We start from the raw sequence: 22,801 nt of genomic DNA on the forward strand, positions 1-22,801 counted from the left end.
GAAGAGGGAGCCAAGTGACCCCAAATCAGAAGACAGGCGCAGTTCACAGTAGAAGGCTAGGCACAGAGCAGCTACAACTGGCTGGCTTTGCCCATCCCCCTGCAAGTCCTGGGCACGGGACGGGTTGGTAATTGGAAGTATGAACAGAGAGAGCTGGCTTGGTGCCTGGGCCCCTGGGTCCATACCCCTGAGGGGCTAACATGAAAGTCAAGGTTTGAAGGAACTGTTTGCGGGGAGCTATTTTGTTACCTAGAGCTTACACAGGGTATCTCTCTGTTTGGTATCTAACAGGATTGAGGATAGGAGAAAGAGGCTCATTGAGCCCATCAATCATGTTTCCCAGCTCTGGACACGTGAGGCAGACAGGACTTGATGGTAGAGATGGGGGAGAGGCCAGGTCACAAGGATGTTGGTAACTATTATCCTTGTCCTGTGGCTCTACATACTGACAGCTTTCTGGCTGGAGCTTGCAAGGCTGAGGTGATGTTCAAGAAAGATGCACATAAAAGGAACATGATATGCCATCTCCTGGCTTTCTCTGGGGGAAGCACTGAGGCTGCTCTGATTGTGCGATGCATTCTCTCCATTAGTTCAGCACAATATCCAGAAGACCGTACGGATTCTCTGGCAGCAGCTCGTGGCACAGAGGCGGCAGGAACTGGAGGATACCTTCAAAATCGATCTTTCTGTGAAACCTGGAGAGAGTGATGTGAAGATCGAGGAGGTCACCCCACTCTGGGAAGAGACGATGCTCAAGGCCTGGCAGCATTACCTAGGTCTCTGTCTCCTTGGCTTCAGGGAACAGAGCTTCTGAGTCTCAAAGAGCCGGGCTCCCCCGGAGTTCCACTCAGGGCCCAGAGCCTTTTACACCACACCTTCTCTCAGGGAACAGAACTTCTGAGTCTCAAAGAGCCGGGCTCCCCCGGAGTTCCACTCAGGGGCCAGAGCCTTTTACACCACACCTTCTCTCTCATCCCTTTGGTGGGTGGGATTTACATCACCGAAGCCTCCTAAGTCTTTGCCCAAAGAACTGATGTTCCTTTGCATCTCAGATGAAAGGAAGGCCAGAGGAGCCAAGCAAGCAAGCAGATTCTAGTAATCTCGTAGAGGAAAGGGCCTCATGTTGGAGCTCTAGCTTGGACTCTGGGACTTAGGGTTTTAGGTCCTGCCCTGATAGTCACATATCTGGTTTGAAACCTTGTGCCAAGTCATGCAGTGACCTGGAGTTTCATGTTTTCAAGTTCCAAGTAAAAGTCTTCATCCCAAATATATTAACAGCTTTTGCATTCTATCAGTGACTCAACGTTTTTACTCTTGTATTAGTCAATACCATTGTAGGAATGATGTGTTAAGTTTCATTTTAAAGAGGTCATGACTCACAAGTCATGACTCACATACTTGCTTTTAAGTTTCTCAGCATCAAAAAATTCATAACGATTCAAACTTTTAGGCTAGGTTGTTTCCCTTATTGGAGACGACAGGCATACTGGGCTTGTGCCCCTGGAAGGCCCTTTGAGAGCCAAGCAAGCTATAGAAATCATGTGTGTCTCTCTCTTAACTTCGCCTCTGATGTCTTTGCTTCTCTATCATCAGCATCTGAAAAGAAGGCGCTGGCCAGTCGCTCGAACGTTGGACACCACAGCAAAGTTTCTTCATGGAGCGGCAGCTTGTCCTCAGCCATGAGGCTGATGCCTGGGCGGCAGACCAGGGACCCTGAGTGCAAAGCGGAGGTGAGCCCAGACCCCTTTGCCTTAGAAAATATCAGACATTCGCTTCAAATACCCGTGTGTTATGGCTTCTCTCTCTCACCCCTGGATAGGAGCTGCTTCCGTGTTCTTCCAAACGTTCAGGGGCAATGCCTGTGGCTTCCCAGTAGAGCCTACACTGGGGAGTCAGGTCTTAGGTTAGCTTTAGATAGAAGTTAATACGGGCTCTACTTGAGTGCCAAGAGCAGCTGTTCCTTAAGGCGTTAAAACCCAAACCAATCCTCGTGCCCACTTGCTTTGAGCCAGGTGTACTACAAGAGCGCTACCCCACCGCTCAGCAGCAGCTGGGTGTGTGGGCGCAGCACAGGGGGCTGAAGCGCCGTTGGGAGGCACGGTGGTGGGGCCTCTTGACCACGTCGGGATGAGCTGTTGGGGGTTTCTCATCCATGTCTCTAAAACTGCATATCAAACCAACCTAAAACAGTCATGCCGACATGACTGTGTGTGTGTGTGTGATCGTGCATGCTATGGTAAGGGATCTGAGGCACAGCAGGAGTTAGGGGCGTCTCTACTCCACGATGTCTGGGGCCTTAGGTGAGATCATGGGAAAACTCACTTGCACATCTGGGGACTGCTGCTGGCTCTGGCTGCGACTGTTGACCAGAACACCTACACGTGATTTCTGCATGCGTCTTAAGCTTCCTTACTACCTAGTGGCTGAGTTTTACATTTCCATAGTGAGGGAGAAGAAGAGAGAGAAAAATGGAAAAAGGGAGAGAGAAAGGTGGAGGCCGCATTGCCTTTCATTACCCAGCTTTGGAAGCTATGTAACATCACCTCTGCAGTGGCCCCTTTTGATCCAGACAGGCACAAAACTCTTCCCAGGTTCATGGGGAGGGCAAATAGACTCTATCTCCTGGGAGGGAGGTGGCAAGGTTCTGCGAGAGCACCTAGTATTGGAAATATTGCCTAAGCTCTCCTTGGAGAACACAATCTGTCATATATTCCGATGCTGGGGTCACGGACTTACCTTTAGAGGCAGAAGGTAGTCCTTCAATAGTCATAGCCTTAGGATCAAGAGACCTTGGGAAATTCACGTAACTCCTCTGAGTCACTTACCTCCTGACCTCTGCAGTGGGACAAATACCTGTGGGAAACGGTGAGAAGGGGCTCCCCAGGGAGTGGGGGAGATGGTTGGCAGATACATTACACAGTTGGAGCTCTTCCCATATAACTTTGGAGAGTGACGTTGACTCCACTTGTGCTCAGAATCTAGGTCTTGCTGTCACCACGGGTCTGTTATCCACTCTGGTCAGTGCCTGGTGGGGAGGGCATCATCACTGGATGCTGGGAGAAGAGAGGAATGAGGGGCTGCCTGCAAGTGCCCAGACCTCCTGGGGAAGGGGAGCTTCTTCTTACCAAGCCTCAGAAACAGTAGATTTCAGGACAAGCAGAGAAAGCCCAAGATGGAAAGGAAGATGGAAAATGGAATTGACTAGGCTGGCCGGGGGCCCATGAAATTGGCTAGGCTGGCTGGGCCCTGGTGTTCAGAGCTGAAGGCAGGCTGTGTCCTCAGTGAATTGGCTTGTGGAAGACACTGCTCATTATATTTGTCTACAGACTTACTGGCTGACCGACTGAGTGAATAACTGAGGTTTCTGTGCCAGCTACACCACACAACTATTTTTAGTCTCATTTTATAGATGTGTGATAAAATCTAAAAAAAAAAAAAAAAAAAAAAGAAAAGAAAAAGTCAAGGGCTTTGCAGCCAGGAAGTGGCAGAGTGGAAATAGGATCTTCATTCATGGTCTCTGCACTGCTGAGCACGCACTCAGACAATTCCATAACCTCTCAGAGCTTCGATTCCTGGACTTGAAACCAGAAGTGTGCTCTGCTTCCGCTAGACTGTGTGAAAGCACTTGGAATGTGTAAGTGCTTTAGAAATAGAACAATTTACAAAATTCCAATTTACTTTATAGCTCAAGGCGAAGACCATCCCATCCCGCCTGTGGTTCAGCTGCCCCACCCTCAGAAGCAGGACCATCCCTGCTTGTGCCCAAGCACTTGCTCCTCACCAGTGTCGTTTGTAGCAGCAAGCTACCAGCCTCTTCCCTGGGCTTCTCTGAAGCTTCTAACTCCTTGACCAAGTTAGTGGTCGCTGTCCTCAGGAGGACAGGTTAGTCTGGCTGGGCAGCTGGGGAAGTGACGACTGGGCCACTGTGTTTTATGGGAACCCCGGCACTATTGAAACTGCCTGCCTGTTGCCAGGTCGCTGCCACTAGCACAGCTTAGCACCTCTGAGTCCTAGGGAGGTCTGCTGAGAACAGCCCACCTGAAAGAAGCTTGAGTAGACAGCAGTGTTTGGAGCCATGTCAGTTTACAGATGACTTATATAATAGCGGTTTGCTTTTGGCTCACATGGAGAGACCTGAAAGGAAGAATATTTGAAGCTGGCTTTGTCTTTGGTGAAGGCAAACTGCTGAAGATGTCTTCTACAGCAGCTGGGGTCTCAGCCATCCGTTTGTTCACTCCACAAATTTTTATTGAGTGCTTATTCGGTACTCTGCTCTAAGTACTGAGATTACAGAAGGAGAAGCCAGCATATTTTCTGCTTCCAAGGAGACTGCATTCTAGTAGGTGAAGATAGACAATAAGAAGATAAGTAAGTTTGTAATGTTGGGGTGCTAATTGCAATAAGGAAAAATGGAGCAGTAAGTGGGGTAGGGTGAAGAGAGAGGTGCTGGGCCACTTGGATGGAGGTGGCCAGAAGTCTTCTCTGGTGGGGAGGTGTGAGAGCAGAGAAATAAGGAAAGATAGGAGCCTTGTGACCCTGGGAAAGAATGGTCAGGCAGGGAGGACCGCCGGGCAAAGGCACCAAGGCAGGAGTGTGTTGGAGGTCCTAGCAGTGTGGGTGGACTGCAGTGGGGGCCGGACAGCCTCAGGGTACATGTCCCTCAGCTGTTAGTACCAGGAAGGACTGTGCTTTTCCACAGCAACTTATAAAAAGGAAAACCTCTGACACGGTTATGTTTTCCTCTTTCATTTGGGCACTTGGAAGCCAGAGAGATAAGCATGGCCCAACTGGGGTAACCGCACATGCCCAGTGGGGTAAATTTTTGCCAACACATGTACAAGCCACGCATGTATTTGCATACACTTCTTGGTTGAGCCCTTTTTACCTCCAGCCTATCTTTTCCCTAGCTTTTTCTGTCTTGTGGAATTTTAAAAGACAAATCATTTTTGAAACAAAGGGGACCCTGCTTTAATTTAAAAAGAGTAACTGAATCTTTGCTGAGCAGCATCTCCTACCAGTAACTCAGTCTGGGATGGGTACAGTGCCTGGCAGTACGTGGAAGGTTCTTAAAGAATGTATGGGGAGCTGCCTCGGGCTGTCTCACCTTTCTGTGGGAAGCAACTTGCCAGCCTGTAGAGCGCACATCCGTCACCCCTCCACGCTAGATGCCTTTGTTGCTAACAGAAGGTGCAACTTCTCAGGTACGTATGTACACTGAGATGCCATCGGGTAAGAACACAACTATTTGCCCTGGGGTCTGTTTAATTATTTTTAAAAATTAATTTTGATTATTACAGCTGATTACACCTCAGTGAGCAATGTAATTGATATTTTCTAATGTATCCCAAGGAACATTTTGTACAACACGCGTTTTGTTGTTGAAGGTTAAAGACTCCGTTATTGGTTTTTCCCTAAATATGCCCACATCATTAGTCCCTCCAGTGAGAAGGTCGCCATCTGGAAAAAGCAGCATGGAGACATTATTCAGGCACAAGTGCATGAAATTGGTGTTTCTGCATCTTCTGTCTCTCTTCTGGAAAGAAGAGGCTTGTAATTAAAGGAGCTGGGTTTGGAGGAAACATTATTCATTTGGTGTTATTCCTTATCATGTCAGCAGCTGACAGCTCTAGAGCACTGATAAATTGTTTCTTGGAGGGAGACACACAGCGTCGGATTCCTGATGCCTTATACCTAGCTTCACTTTCAGTAGAAAATGCTCACTTCTTGGCAGGTGAGCTGAACTTTGAGGCAAGACTGATATGATAGATGGTATTTCTTCTTTTTCTCCCCCTGACCTCCATCACAGTCCCTTCTGGGATCAGAATGTGAAGTCATGGTCTCTACCAGGGTGAAGGCTATGGGCGTAAGTGTATAGGACACAGGTTGGGACCCTGGGTTCCCTTGAGGTCACCAAAGGCCAACTGAGGGTGCCCAGGAAGTCACTTTATTATGCCTCTCTCAGCTCGGGGAGATCAGAGGGCACACTCTGGCCAACCATCCCTCTTCACAGCAGGTGACTCTGGTCACCTGCTCAGCTTCAGCCTTGTTTAAAAATAGGTTGGGAAAACACCAACAACAAATGTTGGCTTCCTAGTCTTGGCAGACACAGCTTGTTATGGGAAATTAGGTGACGGGTGGACAGGGATTCTGTGTACTATCTTTACTGCTTTTCTGTGGATCCAAAATTATTCCAAAACATAAAGTATGCCATCTTCTGTTTTTTGTGTGTTTTTCTAAGCATCAGCAAAGAGAAAGTGGGCACATGGAGCATGGGAGCTGGAAGTCAGGTGGGAAGGGGTTGTGAGGATGAGTGGATGTGAGGAGGGGGATGGGCATGGAGGCAGATCGGGGGGCACTGGGGTTAAGCAGGAGAATGGCATATTTCTGTTTGTATAGGTTGTGTTGGAGTTTAGGACCCTTGGGAGAAGGGACAGGCTGGGGCTGTATTGTCATTCACAGGGGAGATGTTGGAGGCTGCAGAGTCAGTGGCTGCAGCAGTGGAAACCAAAGAATACGCAAGGGAAATTGTTTAACCATGACCGGGGTTAGCAAAACAAAATGAAGGGCCACGGAAGACGGGTCCTAGCTCCAGGCCTCTTGAGTCAGCCAGGAGGACGGAATGCACCCACGGGTGGGAGGCGTGGGAGGTGTGTGATCCAGACGTTTCCTGGCGCTCTGCGGAGGAGGGGAAGGAACAAACCAGGGGACGAGCAGGTGGATGTTGGGGGCCAATTCTATCCCATAAGGAGGTGGGAGCCCCTCTGGGTGGATGCAGGCCCCTGACCTGTGTCTTGTTCGGCAAAACACGAGCTGGATTTCACCCCACTGACCTCCGGTGATTAACTGTACCCGTGTGGACAGATGTCCCATGCAGGGGCCATGTACACCTCACCTGAGCAAACTTAGAAGGTTTATAGTGAAGCAAAAGGGTGGAGAAGAGCTGGGCTTGTGTCTGCCACATTTCCCTGGTTTTGGTGATAGCGGAGCAAGTTTTCAGCTGCTGTTTCCAAAGTCTTATATTAAAATGCTGACATGACCCACAGAGGGAAGCTCGGGCCCTATTAGGATTAACAGAGAAGAGTGAGAACTCCCTGAGAGCCAGGAAGGGCACACTGCGGTGGCTAAAACACCAGAGACAAGTTTTTCGCAAGAATTTGGGTCTGCCCTGGCAAGGACACGAAAGCACTAAGCATTTACTCCAAGGGCCCATGAGGTCTTCTGAAGGCTGCCCTGTGGGTGAGCCCCTGCCCACCCAGACGCAGCAGAGTTTCCTGCAAAACCAGCAGTGCCCATGCCTGGGGCCTTGATGGTCTCCGAGGCTGGTCACTTGTGTGGGTAGGACGACCATGGTCCTGCCGCTAGCTACTTCCCTGAATGTGTGGCCAGGTCCACTACATCCCATCCCCAGCCATGGAGCAGCCCTGCCCCTGGTGGAGGAGGGGATGCTGGCTGAGACCAGCAATGGGGTGATAGCTCGGCTAAAAGCAGTCTTGACTCAGGTCCCTAGCAAGGAAAATGACATTTGTGACCATCCACTCTGCGAATGTTACCCGTTTTCCTTTTTAAAAATCACTGTGGAAATTTTCAAACAGATATATAAGTAGAGAAAACAAAAAAATGAATCCACGTGTATCTATTCATCCCTTAACTTACGCAATTTTCAATTCCTGGCCAATCTCGTCTCTTCACTATCCCCGCTCACTTTCTCCCTCTGCCCAGAATAATTCTGAAGCAACCTCCCAGACATCATATCATTTCGTGTGTAAATGTTCCTTTATACTTATTTTCTCTTTAAAGAAATCGTGATGCCCAAAGTAAAACTGCAGAAAAGAAGGAAGGGTGCAGGATGGAAAGCTTGAGTGGTCGCTCTGGGAGTGATCAAGCCGCTCTCGGTCTTGCTTTCTGGTATGTTTGCCTTCGTCTCCTGCTGCTGAGAAGTTTCAGTCTTGCTGATGCTGAAGGCACCGCGAGCCTCTGTTTCAGGAAGGAGGGTGAGGTGTGATGGGACACGACGTTTTCCGGCTTAGTGTTTTGGCTCCTTCGTGTCCAGGGGTGAACAGCCCTTGAGATTGAAGCCTCAGATTTCACTCACCTGTGAAATGTATCATAAGGCAGGAGCGCCCCAGTGCTGGGAAGAACTTTCTGATAATGGCAAAGAATGGGCTTTGAAATGACGGAGAAGTTAAGTGGTAGAGTCCAGGGGACCAACCAAGGAAGTCAAAAAGCAATGATGGAATCAGAAGTTAGAATTCCCAGAGATGTTCTACTGTAAATGAATTATGCCATAGTCTGCGGGCCAGAGTATTTCAGAAAGAGTGAGTTTATTAAGAACAAAGAGCAGAAATAAAGAGGGCGCCGCGAGCATAGCAGGCAGACCTCCTAACACGCCAGGGAGAGCCGGCTGTTAGAACAGCAGGCTGGCTCAAGGGAGAGCGAGCCTGTTTTTATGGCCTCAAGACAAAGAAAATTCCTGCTGGAAGGATGTCTTTAGGTGATTGGATGGGTTTTTCCCTAATATGGGGGTCAGGGAGCTGGATGGTTTAGATCAGGGGGACTCACGGTAACGGTTGCTACAGGGGTTAAGTCAGTTCCCGAGATGACCTTGGTGTGGGGCTCCGCATCTGTGTCCTCAGCACGAGGCCTTGCACCTATGACCTTCATATAAGGCTCCACAAATTGTAGACAAAAGTCTTTAAGAGGGAGTGTGCATGTGTGCATGCCCAGTCGCTCAGTCCTGCCCATTCTTTGTGACCTCGTGGACCATAGCTCCCCAGACTCCCTCTGTCCATGGGATCCTCCAGGCAAGAATACTAGAGTGGATTGCCAATCAAGCCCATGTCTCCTGTGTCTCCTGCATTGGCAGGTGGGTTCTTCACCACTGCAACACCTGGGAAGCCTCTTAATAGGGTGTAGGAAATTTTAAAAATCTGAAATTCAGAAGGTTCCCATGGGGACTATTTTTACTTAAACTTGTCATAAATTCAACAAGATGTTCATGGGCAGGAGGAAAAGGACTTTTCCAGGAGATGAATGTGCCTTTAAAGAGATGTTTGGAAGCAGGGAGCCTAAATGTGGCTTCCCAGGCGGTGCAGCCATAAAGAGTCTGCCTGCTGGTGCAGGAGGTGTAAGAGATGCGGGTTCCATCCCTGGGCTGGGAAGATTCCCTGGAGAAGGAAATGGCAACCCACTCCAGTATCGTTGCCTGGAGAATCTCATGGACAGAGGAGCCTGGCGGACTATGGTCCATAGCATCACAAAGAGTCAGACACAACTGAAGTGACTTAGCACAGCACAGCTTAAATTTGAGGGAAAATGAAGACACATGAGGACTTCTGAAAGTGAAGGAGTGAGAGAACCCAGAGATTGGTGAGGCCTTGATAATACATTCTCCTGGTGGGGCAGGAGGGCAGAAAGATAGCCTGTGTCAGCACATCGGTGGAGGAATGGGCTGGGGGAACGAGCCCCTGAAACCATGGAGGAGAGGAGGCCTGCAGACACAAGCTTCATGAGCAATCACAGTTGCTCGTAAGCCCTGCAATGCTCAGTAGGGGAGAAGCCTCGTGAGCCAGCAGTTAAATGGGACTCTGTTAGAGGATGGAGAAGGCGATGGCACCCCACTCCAGTATTCACTTTTCACTTTTATGCATTGGAGAAGGCAATGGCACCCCACTCCAGTACTCTTGCCTGGAAAATCCCATGGGTGGAGGAGCCTGGTGGGCTGCAGTCCATGGGGTTGCGAAGAGTCAGACACGACTGAGCGACTTCACTTTCACTTTTCACTTTCATGCATTGGAGAAGGAAATGGCAACCCACTCCAGTGTTCTTGCCTGGAGAATCCCAAGGACAGGGGAGCCTGGTGGGCTGCCGTCTATGGGGTTGCACAGAGTTGGACACGACTGAAGTGACTTAGCAGCAGCAGCAGCAGCAGCTGTTAAAGGGATAAAAGCACTCAGAAATGAATGAGAGTGGGTCCAATCCCTGGGTTGGGAAGATCCCCCAGAGTAAGAAATGGCAACCCACTCCAGTATTCTTGCCTGGAAATTCCATGAGCAAAGGAGCCTGGTGGGCTACGGTCTATGGGGTCGCAAAGAGTTGGACCTGACTGCGGGACTAAGCAAACAGCACACGTCTTTTAAAAAAGACTTTGGAAAGTGCGCTGCTTCTACTGATGTGAACGTTGTTCCCGGACCTTCTATTAAATGGAATCTTGGTTTTCTTAATTGTGGCAGGTAAGGCTGCCACTGACACTTTCTCTTGATGCTTTTCCCGAGATAACTGACCCTAAAAATAATGCCACCCTCCCCGGCCTGATGTTAGGGCTCTTCATGGTGTGTCTGGACTAGAATTACTTGCAGAAAGGACCTCCATTAAGTTCTGGCTGTGGCAGTATTCAGAGACAAGAAAGAGAAGAATGGTGAAATCCTGTGTCTTATTGCTTAAATCTCTGAAGTGTCTTATTTCACTTCATCCGAAAGTGAAGTCCATGTATGATGTATCATAGCCCTTGGTCAGGCATGCAGATGTTCCCACAGCGCATGCAGAATGGGGTTGCCCAGGGCAGGAGAGCATCCTGGTAATGGAGCTGGGGACACAGCACTGCAGGCTCACGGAAATTCACCAGGCCAGGGCAGCTTGTGTGTGTGTGTGTGTGTGTGTGTGTGTGTGTGTGTGTGTGTGTGTGTGTGTGTATGTGTGAGGATTAGCCCTTTAGGCTTTCTTCTAGTGGCCTGGACACTCAACCAAGACACCTCCTCTCTTAATTTCTCTTTTTGACACACACATGCATTCATGCTCACACATGTATATGCATCCCATTCTTTGTTTTAATTTTTATTTTATTTTTAAAAATATTGTTTTATTTCACTGCACCAGGTCTTAGCCATGGCCTGAGGGATCTTTGATCTACCATGCAGGTTCTTTACTTGCAGTATGCAAAGTCTTAGTCGCGGCATGTGGGATCTACTCCCCCAACAGGGATTGAACCCAGGCCCCCTGCATTGGGCGCTCAGAATCTTAACCCCTGGACCACTGGGAAGTCCCCACATGACCCATTCTTAAAACAATAGATGTTAGAGCCCACAGGAAGCATATGTTGTGAAACAGAAACTCCGTACCACAACTGGCCACAGACTTAGGTCCCAACAACAGGGGGGTAGAAACAGCAGTCCCATCACCAATACACAGTATCCAGAATGAGGGGGAGGCACAGTGTGGGGCTGATGGCAACAGCGGCTTTCCTTTCCAATTTTAAGAGAGGCTGAAATATTACCAGGCTATCACAAGTCCTTGTTACAGGAGTTTGAAAAATAGAAGTAAACGAACAAAGCAAACACTGATACCTTTAATGATGTTTCTTTACCAAGTGCATCATTTGTGAGACAGCTTTATCTTCATAATAGAAGGATAATTAACATCACTAATTATCTAATTAAGTTCATTAAGCATCCACCAACGTTGCACCGTGAAGCTGACATAATGTTCTTCTGTCAACAACTGCTTTTGATTTCTTAGGAAGTAATTAAAATGTAAATTAGCATGCGATTATATGCACAGGGGAAGTTTTGATTCAGATATTCATTTCAAAACTGCTTAGAGCAACATAGTTTTTAGATTTTTTTTATCAGTAAAGCAGACATTTTGCTATTAATGGTATATATTAAAGTTGCCATTTGTTCAATGTTTGAATCATTGCGAGATTACAATGCTGTGTGCAGAGACTTTAGTTGGTATATTTGCTACTGTGTTTTGTGCTTTTGCGCATATTTGATCATTTTATTTAGCGTGTGTGTTTGTGCCCTTTGTGTTTAACAATATCGCAACTGATTTTTTTTTTCCTGAAAACTTTCTGTTACTTAAATTCTCTGGCTGAGCTTGCCCTTTAAAGGCATTTTAGGTCAACTCTTTCAATGTATTTTTTTCCATTTGGAAAACAATCAATGACTTGCTCAGAGCATGTGTCCCTACACACACAGGGAAAAGGGAAGTTGCCCAGATCAGACGTGTGGTCTGGACTTCTTGTTTGCAGATTCACATTTTCCTGCTTTCTTAGGGCAGCCCCTTCGTTTCTGTGGTCATGCTGAATACAGTAACTTTGTTGGATTAGGACCTTTCCTGAAACATCACAGTCTCTAGACATTTGCTGGAAAAGAGGCTCCCAAGACAGAAGCCACCTTGCCCAAAGCCCCAGGGCTTCCCTTCTTCAAGTGATCCTGATGGAACCCTAGAATTGCTCTGCTTTACTAAAGCTTACAGCTTACTGTGAGCTCTCAGTGCCCATGATGCCACGATCGCCATCTTCTCCCATGAAGACACTGGACCGTCTTAGCATCTAGCTGATGTCATCAGTTCAGGGAGGAGGAAAAGTCTCTTCTCAGGATGCTGAACCTTTTACACTACTTCTTGGATAATTTTTTCCAGGGATGGATTTAGGTAGTGATAGATCCAGGCCCCTCAGTTATGTAGGTACAAGATAAATGCAGAGAGAAATACAGAGGCCTAAGAGAGACTACCTCTTGTCCTCTTGAGATGATCAGTGTCAGAGCTTGGCCACGAGTAGAGCCTGGTGAACTGCTAGCTGGTCATCACTGTTGGTGCTGATATCCCTGTAGTCCAAGCAGAGAGAGGCTGGTGTCCTGGGGCCCGGGGCGGGACACATTGCAGCGACTGTCTGTGGACTGAGGCCAGCCAGACCACAGTGACACCAGCTGAGAAACGCACTGGCATGGGGCCAGGGATCCACTTGGAGATGGGCATTACTAGGACTGATCCCCAAGCTCTGCTGATAAGCTGTGAGCTGTGGTGTAGTCTATGTTGGCCTGGGAGAAGGGCACCATCTTTCCAGAGAGGGCTTCTTTTTCCAATTCATGCAAAGGACAGTGGCTAGGCTAGCGGAGACCCTGACCTGACCAGGGGATCCTTCTGCTAAAATTGCATGATGGTGACCTTCTCCTAACATGTAGCAAGTACCTATCTCAACTAGCACATAGAATTTCACTATCAGTGTTATCGACTTTTTACTCTTAAAACTTAATGTGGTCTACTATATCATGACTTACTAAGAATGCAAAGGCCACAGAATAAGAGTATTTAATACTGACAATAACTTACTTGGTCCCATGGCTGGCTCACGGTCCTGCGTCCTGCTGGCCACTGTAACTGGCACTAAGGAATGGCTCCATCACCGTGCTCCGCAGAAGGGGAGCACATCAAAGGCAATCAACACTTTCTCATATGTAGTCCAACAGCACATGGATTTATTGAAGATATACGAGTCCTCACTAAGAATATAGAGATGAATAAGACAGGACCTTACATTTAACAAACCCTTGAAGTCCAGGTATTTATCTCTGTAGCTAGATTATATCTAAGAAGAACTACAGTAGATGCGTTTCTGAAAAAAAAAATGTAGATAGGTCAATATTTTATAAATTAATAGATCCAAAATTTGCTTAGGAACTTGAAAAATGCTGGGTTGAATCCTTTTGAAAACTAAATTCAGTCCTTTACTTTGGAGGCTAATTATACCTAGGAATCTATTTTGAGGTTCAGGTTTTTATAGATTAGATTTCCTAATGTGAGGTATGCCTGCCTTCCAGAAACTTATGTTGTGGTTGGGGTGGGGTAACATCATTACAGGAAAGGCTTTCAATTTTTAAAAATTATGATTTTGGCTGGGGAAAGCACATCTTTTGATTATTTATTCCTCTAAATTTGAATATTTAAAACTTAAACGTATTCATTGGTGCGGAATGCTTCAGAGTTCATAAGACAGAAATGTCCCCAACTATATAAATGATAAAAAACGGCAGATGGTCGTCGGGTGGAGAATCAGTCTGGGGCCCCCCAAGGCACCGCTGCCATCATAGCCGCCAGCCCCTCACTCCCAGCTCGGCCGCAAGGCGCCTGCCGCGTGAGTTACAGCCGCCTTCTCGCCCTGGGACCCATCTATTATGAGAAACCATTTTGGTTAATTAAAAAAGTCTTTCAAAGTCTCAGAACAGGAAGTTCTGAAATTTTCTTCTCATCACTGTTGTCGATGGGGGTTGGTGCAAACTTGGCTCCAGGCCTGTCATGGAAGGAAATGGGCCTGGATGTGGAGAAGGGAGTGGAAACAGCCAGAGAGCATGGAGTCCAGGCCTGGGGGGTCTCTCAGGCGTTCTTGGAGGCTAGGGTATCTACCGGTTTAATTAGGAATGATGGGAGGAGTAGCTGAGCTTGAGCATCAGATGGATTCTTCCAAGTGGTTCCTGACTCATGGACTTCTTTGTCTGTGATCTGGTGTGTGGGCTAGGGGCAGACTCGTGAATGCCACAGGTTGTGAGTGATAATAAAGCTGAGAGGGAAGAGTAGCTGTTGAACACCTGGGGAATGAAAACTCCCGAAAAGGACTCGGCTGGTGCCAAGGCCTGACGGCGGGCATGAGTTCACGTGTTTGAGGACAGAGGGAGATCAGTGTGAGTGGGTCACAGAGATTGGATGTAAGCGAGGTGCAGGGAGAGGGTGGTGGGGGCCAGCTGACACGTGCCGTTTCATTTTTCTCGGCATCACAAAGACATCCATGTCTGTGACTCCATCCACACATCATCTCTACCACCATCTCTCTCTCTCGTCTACTGAACGCTCGCTTCTGATCTGGACCTTCCCTCCTTCAACGTTCTGTGCACATCCATGGATCTTCTACCGTATCCCAGGCCTTGGCTTAAGGCCAGAGGATGCTGACAGTAACAAGTATGCCCTGACCCTCTAGGTGGGTGAAATAATTACGGTGTTAACAAGCTGAAGTCGAGCTGAGACTTGGAGGAGCAGGAGGAGGAGGAAAAGGAGGAGAAAGGATGTGAAGGGAGGTCCGTGGTGACGGAGGGGCCCCTCTAGAGGCAAAGGAACTGTCGTGGGCCAGCTGCTGCCTTTGCGTTGTTACTGGAGTATCATATCCTGTTTATGTTGATCCCATGTATGTGTTTATTTATATTCTGACTCACTCCCCAGAGGATTTATGGTATCTAATGTGATGCGTGCAATAAAATGAGGAAATGAAATCAGGAAAAATAAAACTCAAAGAGAAAGTCAATTCCTAGGGAATTAAGATCATAAATACGTGGTCCATAACGGCTCACAGTCAATCAGCTACAGCATGCCTGAGCTTTCTGGCTGTCCTTGTGGAGTGGGAGGCAAGATAGCTTATATGCTTATTCCTCACCCGGCAATCATGCTTCTGCCAAGAGGCAGAGAACGGGGACTTAGGGAAAACAAAGCTGGCGGTCCCTCCCAGAAGCTCACTGTGCCCCATCACACCGTCATCACCCTCACTGTGAGCTCCTAAAGACCAGGCCTCATGATGTCGTGTTCCTGATTAACAGCCATCGTGTGTTCCTAGACTGTCCAGGGGAGGCCTCAGACCCGTGCCCGCAGTGCAAGAGGCCTGGTCCTCACTGTTTTTCTGAGTTTCCTTCCTGTGACCATCTTGCACAGTGTTCGTGCCAAATGGGCCCACTTCCGTGTTTTATCGTCACGCACCCTGTCTTCTCCCATCTCTACACTTGGGCGAATGTCATCCCACCTGCTTGGAAGAGCCTGCCCCTTCCATCGGACCAACTGCTTCTCCTGTACTTTAAAATCACTGTCCCTCCTGGAAGCCCTTTCCAGCCTGGCCGTGGCCCTCGTGGCCGCAGTTATCTCCTTTTCACTCGCATGGCTGCATCTATGCAGGACCAGCCTAAGGGAGAGGGAAGGGCTGGTGCTGATCATGTTAGCTGTGAGTCATATGTAGCCCAGCAGTGGACACCTACTGGCAAGTCCCGGTGTGGTCCCCAAGAGAGCCAAGGTGAGCGGACATGTGCGACATCCTGGCACACAGGGATGTATACAGTCAGGGCTGTCATCCAGAAGATCCTAGTATGGGCCTAGATTGTATTCAGTCCTGTCTCAAGAGCTCAGGCTAAGGGTTCCGTCTAGAAGTGGCCTGTGATTGGCTGCTGCTGGTCATAGTGGCCTTGTCTCTCTCCTTACAGTCTTCTGTAAGAAGAACAGGGAGCCTTCTCCATAAGCTCCAGCTGACCTGTTACTTCTGTTTGCATTGCCAGTTCCAGCATCCAGACTGTCTCAGTGACAGGCATTATTTGGAGTCAAGGAAGCTGTATTAGTTTGCCAGGGTTGCCTTAGCAAAGTACCGTGGACTAGGGGCTTCACCAACAGACATTTATTTTATCACAGTTCTGGAGGCTAGAAATCCGAGATCAAGGCATCTGTCTGCAGGTTGGGTTTCTCCCGAGGCCTTGCTCCTTGACTTGTAAATGGCCTTCTTCTCCTTGAGAGCATCCCTGGGAACTGCTCCCTTTCTTAGGAGGACACTGTCCAGATTGGAAAAGTGCTACTCTAAAAGCCTTTGTTTCAATTACCTCTTTAAATGCTCTCTCTCTAAAGTATCGTCACACTCTGAGGTACTAGGAGTCAGGGCATCACCATATGGATTTGAGGGGAACATAATTCAGTCGATAACGGCAACCGCAATTTCACTGTGTCCAGGGGAAAGTGTTTCCATGGGTTGCAGTCTCCAGGGTAGAGTCTCACATTCATCTCTCACTCAGACCCTAAGTCACTCACAATTCCTAAGCTTCTGCTCCTGCCCAAGAAGGTTTGGGTCTCCATGAGCCTCACCTCTGAGGATGAAGATGACAGAAACTTGCAAAGACCCAGCAGAGTTCAGGAAAGGTCAGCGTGCTGACGCTTCCCATCTGTCTGAGTCTCACAGAGGCTCTGATGCCCAAGGTAGAGACAAAGAAAAGGGAAGCTGGCTTCCTTGCAAAGACTCGGTGCCTGCAATTCCGAAGCTTTTGTCTTTTGCTACATGGGAGGTTTTTTTTTTTTTTTTTCAAGTAGTCAGTCTCCATGTACTCATGATGATTGAATTTAATAAAAACATCACAGTTCAAAAAAGACAAATTGGAAGCCTCCATTCATCTCAGAAATTAATATGTGAGTGAACCTAACAAGAGATGCATTGCGCCATGGTGATCTGCTCCCTCTTCTCCCGCTCTGGGCACCAGTTGTTTGTCATTATCGCCGGAAATATGATTATTACTCTGGTATGGCTCGACATTTATTAAGAATCCAGGGGCTTTGTCTCCAGAGTAGAGAAAAGTGCAATTATCTGGGCATTTGGAGGAAAAAGCATTTCCTGGCCTGAGTCATCCAAATAACTTTCCTCCACAGACACCTTGACCACAGCTTGCTGCAGACCCAGGCCATTCTGTCCCTTGGTCCCTATTTGCCTCTTTCGTAACCGACTGCTAATGCTTGGCGGGTACACACGTAGGCGTTATACAGGATTTGCTGACAAACGGAACGCATTTCATTGCTTTCTCATTAACTGCTCCTATCATCTAACTAAAACCACCAAGAACTTATTTTTGAAGGCAGACGATCTATCAGCCTTTATGTAGAGAAGGAATAACAGAAAAGTTACATAGGTCACCTGTTTATTGAACATTTCACAACCAGGAAAATACAGGATCTCAGACGGGTTTAAACGTGGCGGGGGGAGTGAGTGCCAGAGCTGCCCAGCTCCTGCCTCTTGTTCTTTGCAGACCTGGCTGTCTTGTCGCCTGGCCCTCCTGGGCCTCATTCATCCTGACCATGAGGAGTGCTTCACTCCAGGCAGGGAGCGACCAGCTGCAGAGAATTTATCTCAGAGAAGTGGCAAAGCTCACGAGCTTCATTTCAGTCTCTCAGACTTTTATCTATTGTCTCCATCTGCCAGGCCGCTGGGGACAGAGATGGGCAGTGTCCTTGGAAAGTTTATTCTAGTGGGGATTCAGGTGAGCAAGCCAGTCACCGTGATGTGGAGCGACTACCTCTGCAGGGCCCACCACTCTGCGATGGGGCCCTCAGGGGGTGTACTAGGAGTGAGAAGAGTATTCCTGATAATTACTGGTTGCACCATAATAACAAAGGGCTTACACAGACAGGCTTTCCTTGGTTGCTCACTGCCACCCAGCTACTGGCACCTTTAATCCAACCCCTCAGCCTGTACCAGTGGAGGAGAGGTGGCCAACACATGACCAGTGTGGCCAAGGAGAACGTGGGCCCTGTGGTGGAGGAAGCCCCTTCCAGATCCACAGTTCACGCTTGCCAGGATAAATGGGAGGGAGATCGCCTGAGTTTAACTCAAGCCTGTCACTTGTTTCTTTGGCCAGAAAAAAGAGTCTGGATTTGACACTAAAATCAAACAGTGTGGTTTTGTTTTTCTTTTATGGATCATTAGTGCATATTTAGAAATCTTAAACAATTATAAAGAAAACTGCCTGCGGTGGAATCATGTTATATGGAGTTAAGTTTTAAAGCCTATTAATAAAATGAAAATCAAGTTGGCAACGATACTCTTCAAAGTCCCTTCGATTATTGATAGAGAACAATAGCATTTGTGGTTTCGTGTGTTCTGTACCGTCCTTTTGCACATCCATCAGGCAACTTTCCCGCCGTTTGGGGAATGAATTACTATTTCTCTGTTAAAGTGTCTGGTGAAATGATTGGCTTGTGCAGTCTGGGGGGAACAAGACTTACCAAAAATCATTTATCTTCAAGCACAAGAATTATACTCATTGCAATGAATTGTTTACATCCAAGAAACATGTGGAACCATGTCCAGCTGAGAAAACAGACTCATCTATTCCATCTCAGTTTCATCATGGGACTTAGGTGACAGGGTTATGAGAATTCCATTGTATTTTTAATACTTTTTTTATTTTGGAATACTTTCCATGTACTTTTCGTATTTATATTCAACACGTCCCTATATCCTTTGCCCAATTTCCCCTGTTGTCCCTGTTATATGTTATCACAGCACATTAATCAAAGTTGGCATTGGTACATGACTAGTAATGAATCTCTAGGCATACGTTGCTTTCACTAGTTTTCCTACTAATCCGAGAACCAGTGCAAGGCACCACACTGCACTCAGCCATCACGCCTTCTTAGTTTCCTCTGGACGCTGACAATTTCTCAGACTTCAATTATTTTTATGACCTTGACAGCTTGGAGCAGTACTGGTCAGATATTTTGTAGAGCGTACTTCAGTGTGGGTCTGTTAAACATTCTTCTCACAATTATCCTGAGGTCATGAATTTTTGGAAGGAAGACCGCAGAGGAGACACGTCCTTCTCATCATACCGTATCAGGTCAGGGGCGCCTGACACCCACACAGTATCATCCCTGGTGACGTCAGCTCTCATCACATGATCGCGATGGGGTCTGCCAGATTCCTCCACTGTAAAGTTACTCTTTTCCCTTCCATCCTCTATTCTTCGGCAGCAAGTCGTTGAGACCAGCCCATTCTTAAGGCAATTAAGCTCTGCCCCCTGACAAGGGAAATATCTATACACAACATTCTAAATTCTTCTGTTTGAAAGATTTGTCTCTTTCCCCCCTAATTCATTTATTCAATCTTTTATTTCTATCTGTAGAGACTCATCTATATTTATTTTATAATTTGGGTCATAATCCACCAAGCTTGTTATTTATTTTGTTGCTCAAATTGTTTGAGCTTTTTGCTCATAACATTTAACTGATTTCACACTTGCTTTCACTTAGCGCTCTGATCTTTTCTCACTGATCACAAATACATTTCAATGCAATTCTACTATAACCCTTCCTAACACATTTCGTGTGTGTATTATTCAGGAAAAGTTATAGTACAGTAACAAACGTTCCCAAAACTGACTGCCTTGAAATAGCAAAGGTTTACTTCTCACGTGTGCCACACTATGAGTCGGTCCCGAGTCTCCCATGCCTTAACCTCACCCAGCGACACCAGCTCGGGGAGCAGCCCTTTAGAACTTGGAGCACTGCCGTGACAGTTGAAAAAGGGCTTAGCAAACTGAGCCTGAGCCTTAAAGTTTCAGCCCGCCTCCCTGGCCTCACCTGGCTCAAAGGTGGCAGGAAAAGTGGTTATGCCGTGTATCTGCAGGAGGAAAGAGCTAGAAATATTCAGCAAACAGCACTAACGATCAGCACCCTGTACTTTCTTTCCGTTTCCCTTTCCATGCAAATCTATACACATTTAATTGTTGTTAGCACATTATTTTCTAACTTCATTTTTTAAAAAATCTCAATATATCAAAAACCTGGTTCCGTATCATCAGAACCTTTTTGACACCAGGGCTGCAGTGAACGGTTGTATAGGTTGTGCACAAAGGCCCTTGGCCAGAGTGGCAAAAGGAAGCTGGAATCCAGCCTTGCTCCCACTGTTCAGCTTACCCATGCAGTTCCAGGGCAGCATCTTCTCAAAGGGGACACGAAGGTGCTGCACGCACTGGTGGCGGCCCTATGTGAACGCAGTTTGTGGTGACTGCATAGCCTGACAGCAAGGATGAACCTTCCCTCCATGTGTTGATGTTTAAATTGTTTTATTTTGTGCTGCTATAAACAGGATGGTGGAAAATGTTGTTCAGTGACTATCTGGGCATCTATTTTATGATTTCCTTGGAGTAAGTAACTGGCAGTGAAAACGGTGGGTCAGAGGATGAAAATGACATCATATATGTTAACTCTGGTAGATACACTGGCGTTTCTCACCACTGAGTTCAGTCCCAGACCGTGCCAGAGTTGGCTGGAGAGGCCAGGGCTTACAGCTGTAATCGTGGTGCTAAGTTTCTGAGCCAGATCTGAGGGGTTGCGTTTAGATACTGGCTTTTCTCTTTTCTGGCTAGGCTATACCGTCGTGATTACAGGACTAATGATGCTTTAAGCAAACAATGTAATGACTGTCATCAGTGACAGCAGGGACTTCCTACGGGAGAGCTTGAACAGGAGGGTCACCAGCAGCTGGCCAGCCCCAGGGGTGCTCCTGGCAAAGGTGGGTGCCGCCAAGCTGAGGTCGGCTCACTTACAGGTGACCTTCAGATAGGCTGTGTCTTGCTTTCCATTCCAAGGTCTGATCTGTATCCTGTAGCCAAACCCTTCCCTAAGGCGGCACTGGGACGGCAAGGCACAGGCTCTGTAAACCAGACCTGCTTTGCCTTTCACATCTCCAAACAGCCCTCTGAGACCCCTGGTTCTACTTCAAAGATTCTCGAGCTCTTTAATACACAGGCAGTTGCTAAGCAAAGGCTATTTTGCTCCCATAAGCAACGCAGAGCTCTGCTCTGAATTTGTCCCCCATCCATGTGCCGTATCCACTGCTGCCCAGGCAGATGAGCTTCTGCCCTTGAACCAACCCAAATCGCCCTTCTCCTGTCTCCACATCCTGAGCGTGACAACTTGCCAGGGCATGGAAGTTCTTAGAGGTCCCTAGCAGAGCAGTAATTTGTTTAGTTCTGTGGTGACGCACAGGTGGAATCCATGCGGGAGGAGTCTTGGGGTGGCCTAAGACGTCATCCTCTGGTGCTGCCAGCTCCTGTATTGTTGGGGTCCCCTGTCCTTAGCTTCCTCTTCTGTAAAATGGGAATCATCGTAATATAGATTTGTCAGGTGGCTAAATATTAAACGTGGTAATGCGCATGGAAACTCCTTTCTCAGGTGCTATGTGGACAGTAGTTATTGGCTGGAATGTTGAGACAGCAGACCAAAGGATGACAAATATTTGGGCCACTGACACTCCTATATACACCATTCAGGTGCCCTTGGTCAGGTCCCTCTCCCATCCGCCTAATCCACCATTCCAAGCCTTCCCCTGCTCAGCGCTCAAGGGAAGCAGAGCCGGAGTTTCCTCTACTTCTGCACTGAGATAGCACACTCCTGTTTGACAGAAGCTGCTCTGCGTCCAAGTTCCCCCAAGAGTTCTCTTCTCCTGCTGCACGTCTCCAAAGTATCATATTAGGAAAAAGACTGGGCTTTTGCCTTAAATGTAAAATTAGTCAGATTTGTCAGCATTCTATGTCATTTGCAGAGCTCGTAATGATTGTTACTTATAAATGTGCATAAACATGTAACAGCAATATTAAGGAAAATTTTGTAAACAAAAAAAGAGAGAAAGAAAGAAATCACCCTATTCCCACTACTCCAAAACATTAACTGGGGTTTTAAAATTTTATTGTTTTCATAGTTTTGAGTCTTTGTTGATAAACACTTTTCTATTTTATTGAACTATGAGACACATAGAAAAAAGTGTTCAAGTCACACATACACAGATTTAAGCATTTTCATGGAGTGAACATGTGACCACTACCCAGGTTAAAGAATACACCGTTAATGGCTCTCTAGAAGCGCCCCCAACTTCATGCCCCATTCTAGTCACTAGCACCTTCTACCCTCAAAGCAGACGATTTCCTGGCAGCTAACATACATCAGCTTTCTACGTTTTACTTTTATATTTATGAAATAACATGTATACTTTTCTTTCTGTTTTTTTTCACTCCAAACTCTGTTTGTGATTTATCCATGTGATTTATCCATGTCATTTCATGAAGCAGGAGTTCATTTATTTTCATAGTGACCAAACAACATTTTCATACTGTTCTCAAACTTTTTGGTCTCAAGATCTGTTTACCCTCTTAAAAATTACTGAGATTTCAAAGAGCTGTTGTATCATATAGACTGCATCTGTTGATATTTACTGCATAAGAAATTAAAACAGAATTTTTTAATGATATTTATTAACTCATTTAAAAATAGCAGTAATAAATCTATGTAATTTATATGTAAGCATAAATAACATTTTTAAAAAATTATATATTTTTTCAAAATTGTGAAAAGAGTGGTATTGTCTTATATCTTTGCAGATTCTTTAATATCTATCTGGCTTAGTAGAAGGCAGATGGATTTTCATATCTGCCTTTTATTCAACTAGTTGTAATTCTTTTTTTTTTTG

The 22,801-nt window shown here is 46.9% G+C and overlaps 1 protein-coding gene across 3 annotated transcripts in view; it reads left to right on the forward strand.

Moving 5' to 3' along the window:
- The window catches only part of WDFY4 (WDFY family member 4), a 265,680-nt gene that overhangs the window by 140,176 nt on the left and 102,703 nt on the right, over window positions 1-22,801 (forward strand). For all 3 annotated transcript variants that reach the window (XM_069572500.1, XM_069572499.1, XM_069572501.1), the window contains 2 exons: window positions 591-776; window positions 1,594-1,730. In XM_069572500.1, coding sequence (XP_069428601.1) covers window positions 591-776; window positions 1,594-1,730 — 323 coding nt within the window. The remainder of the gene's footprint in view (window positions 1-590; window positions 777-1,593; window positions 1,731-22,801) is intronic.

Source organism: Ovis canadensis, chromosome 25 (assembly GCF_042477335.2).
Source record: "Ovis canadensis isolate MfBH-ARS-UI-01 breed Bighorn chromosome 25, ARS-UI_OviCan_v2, whole genome shotgun sequence".
NCBI lineage: Eukaryota > Metazoa > Chordata > Mammalia > Artiodactyla > Bovidae > Ovis > Ovis canadensis.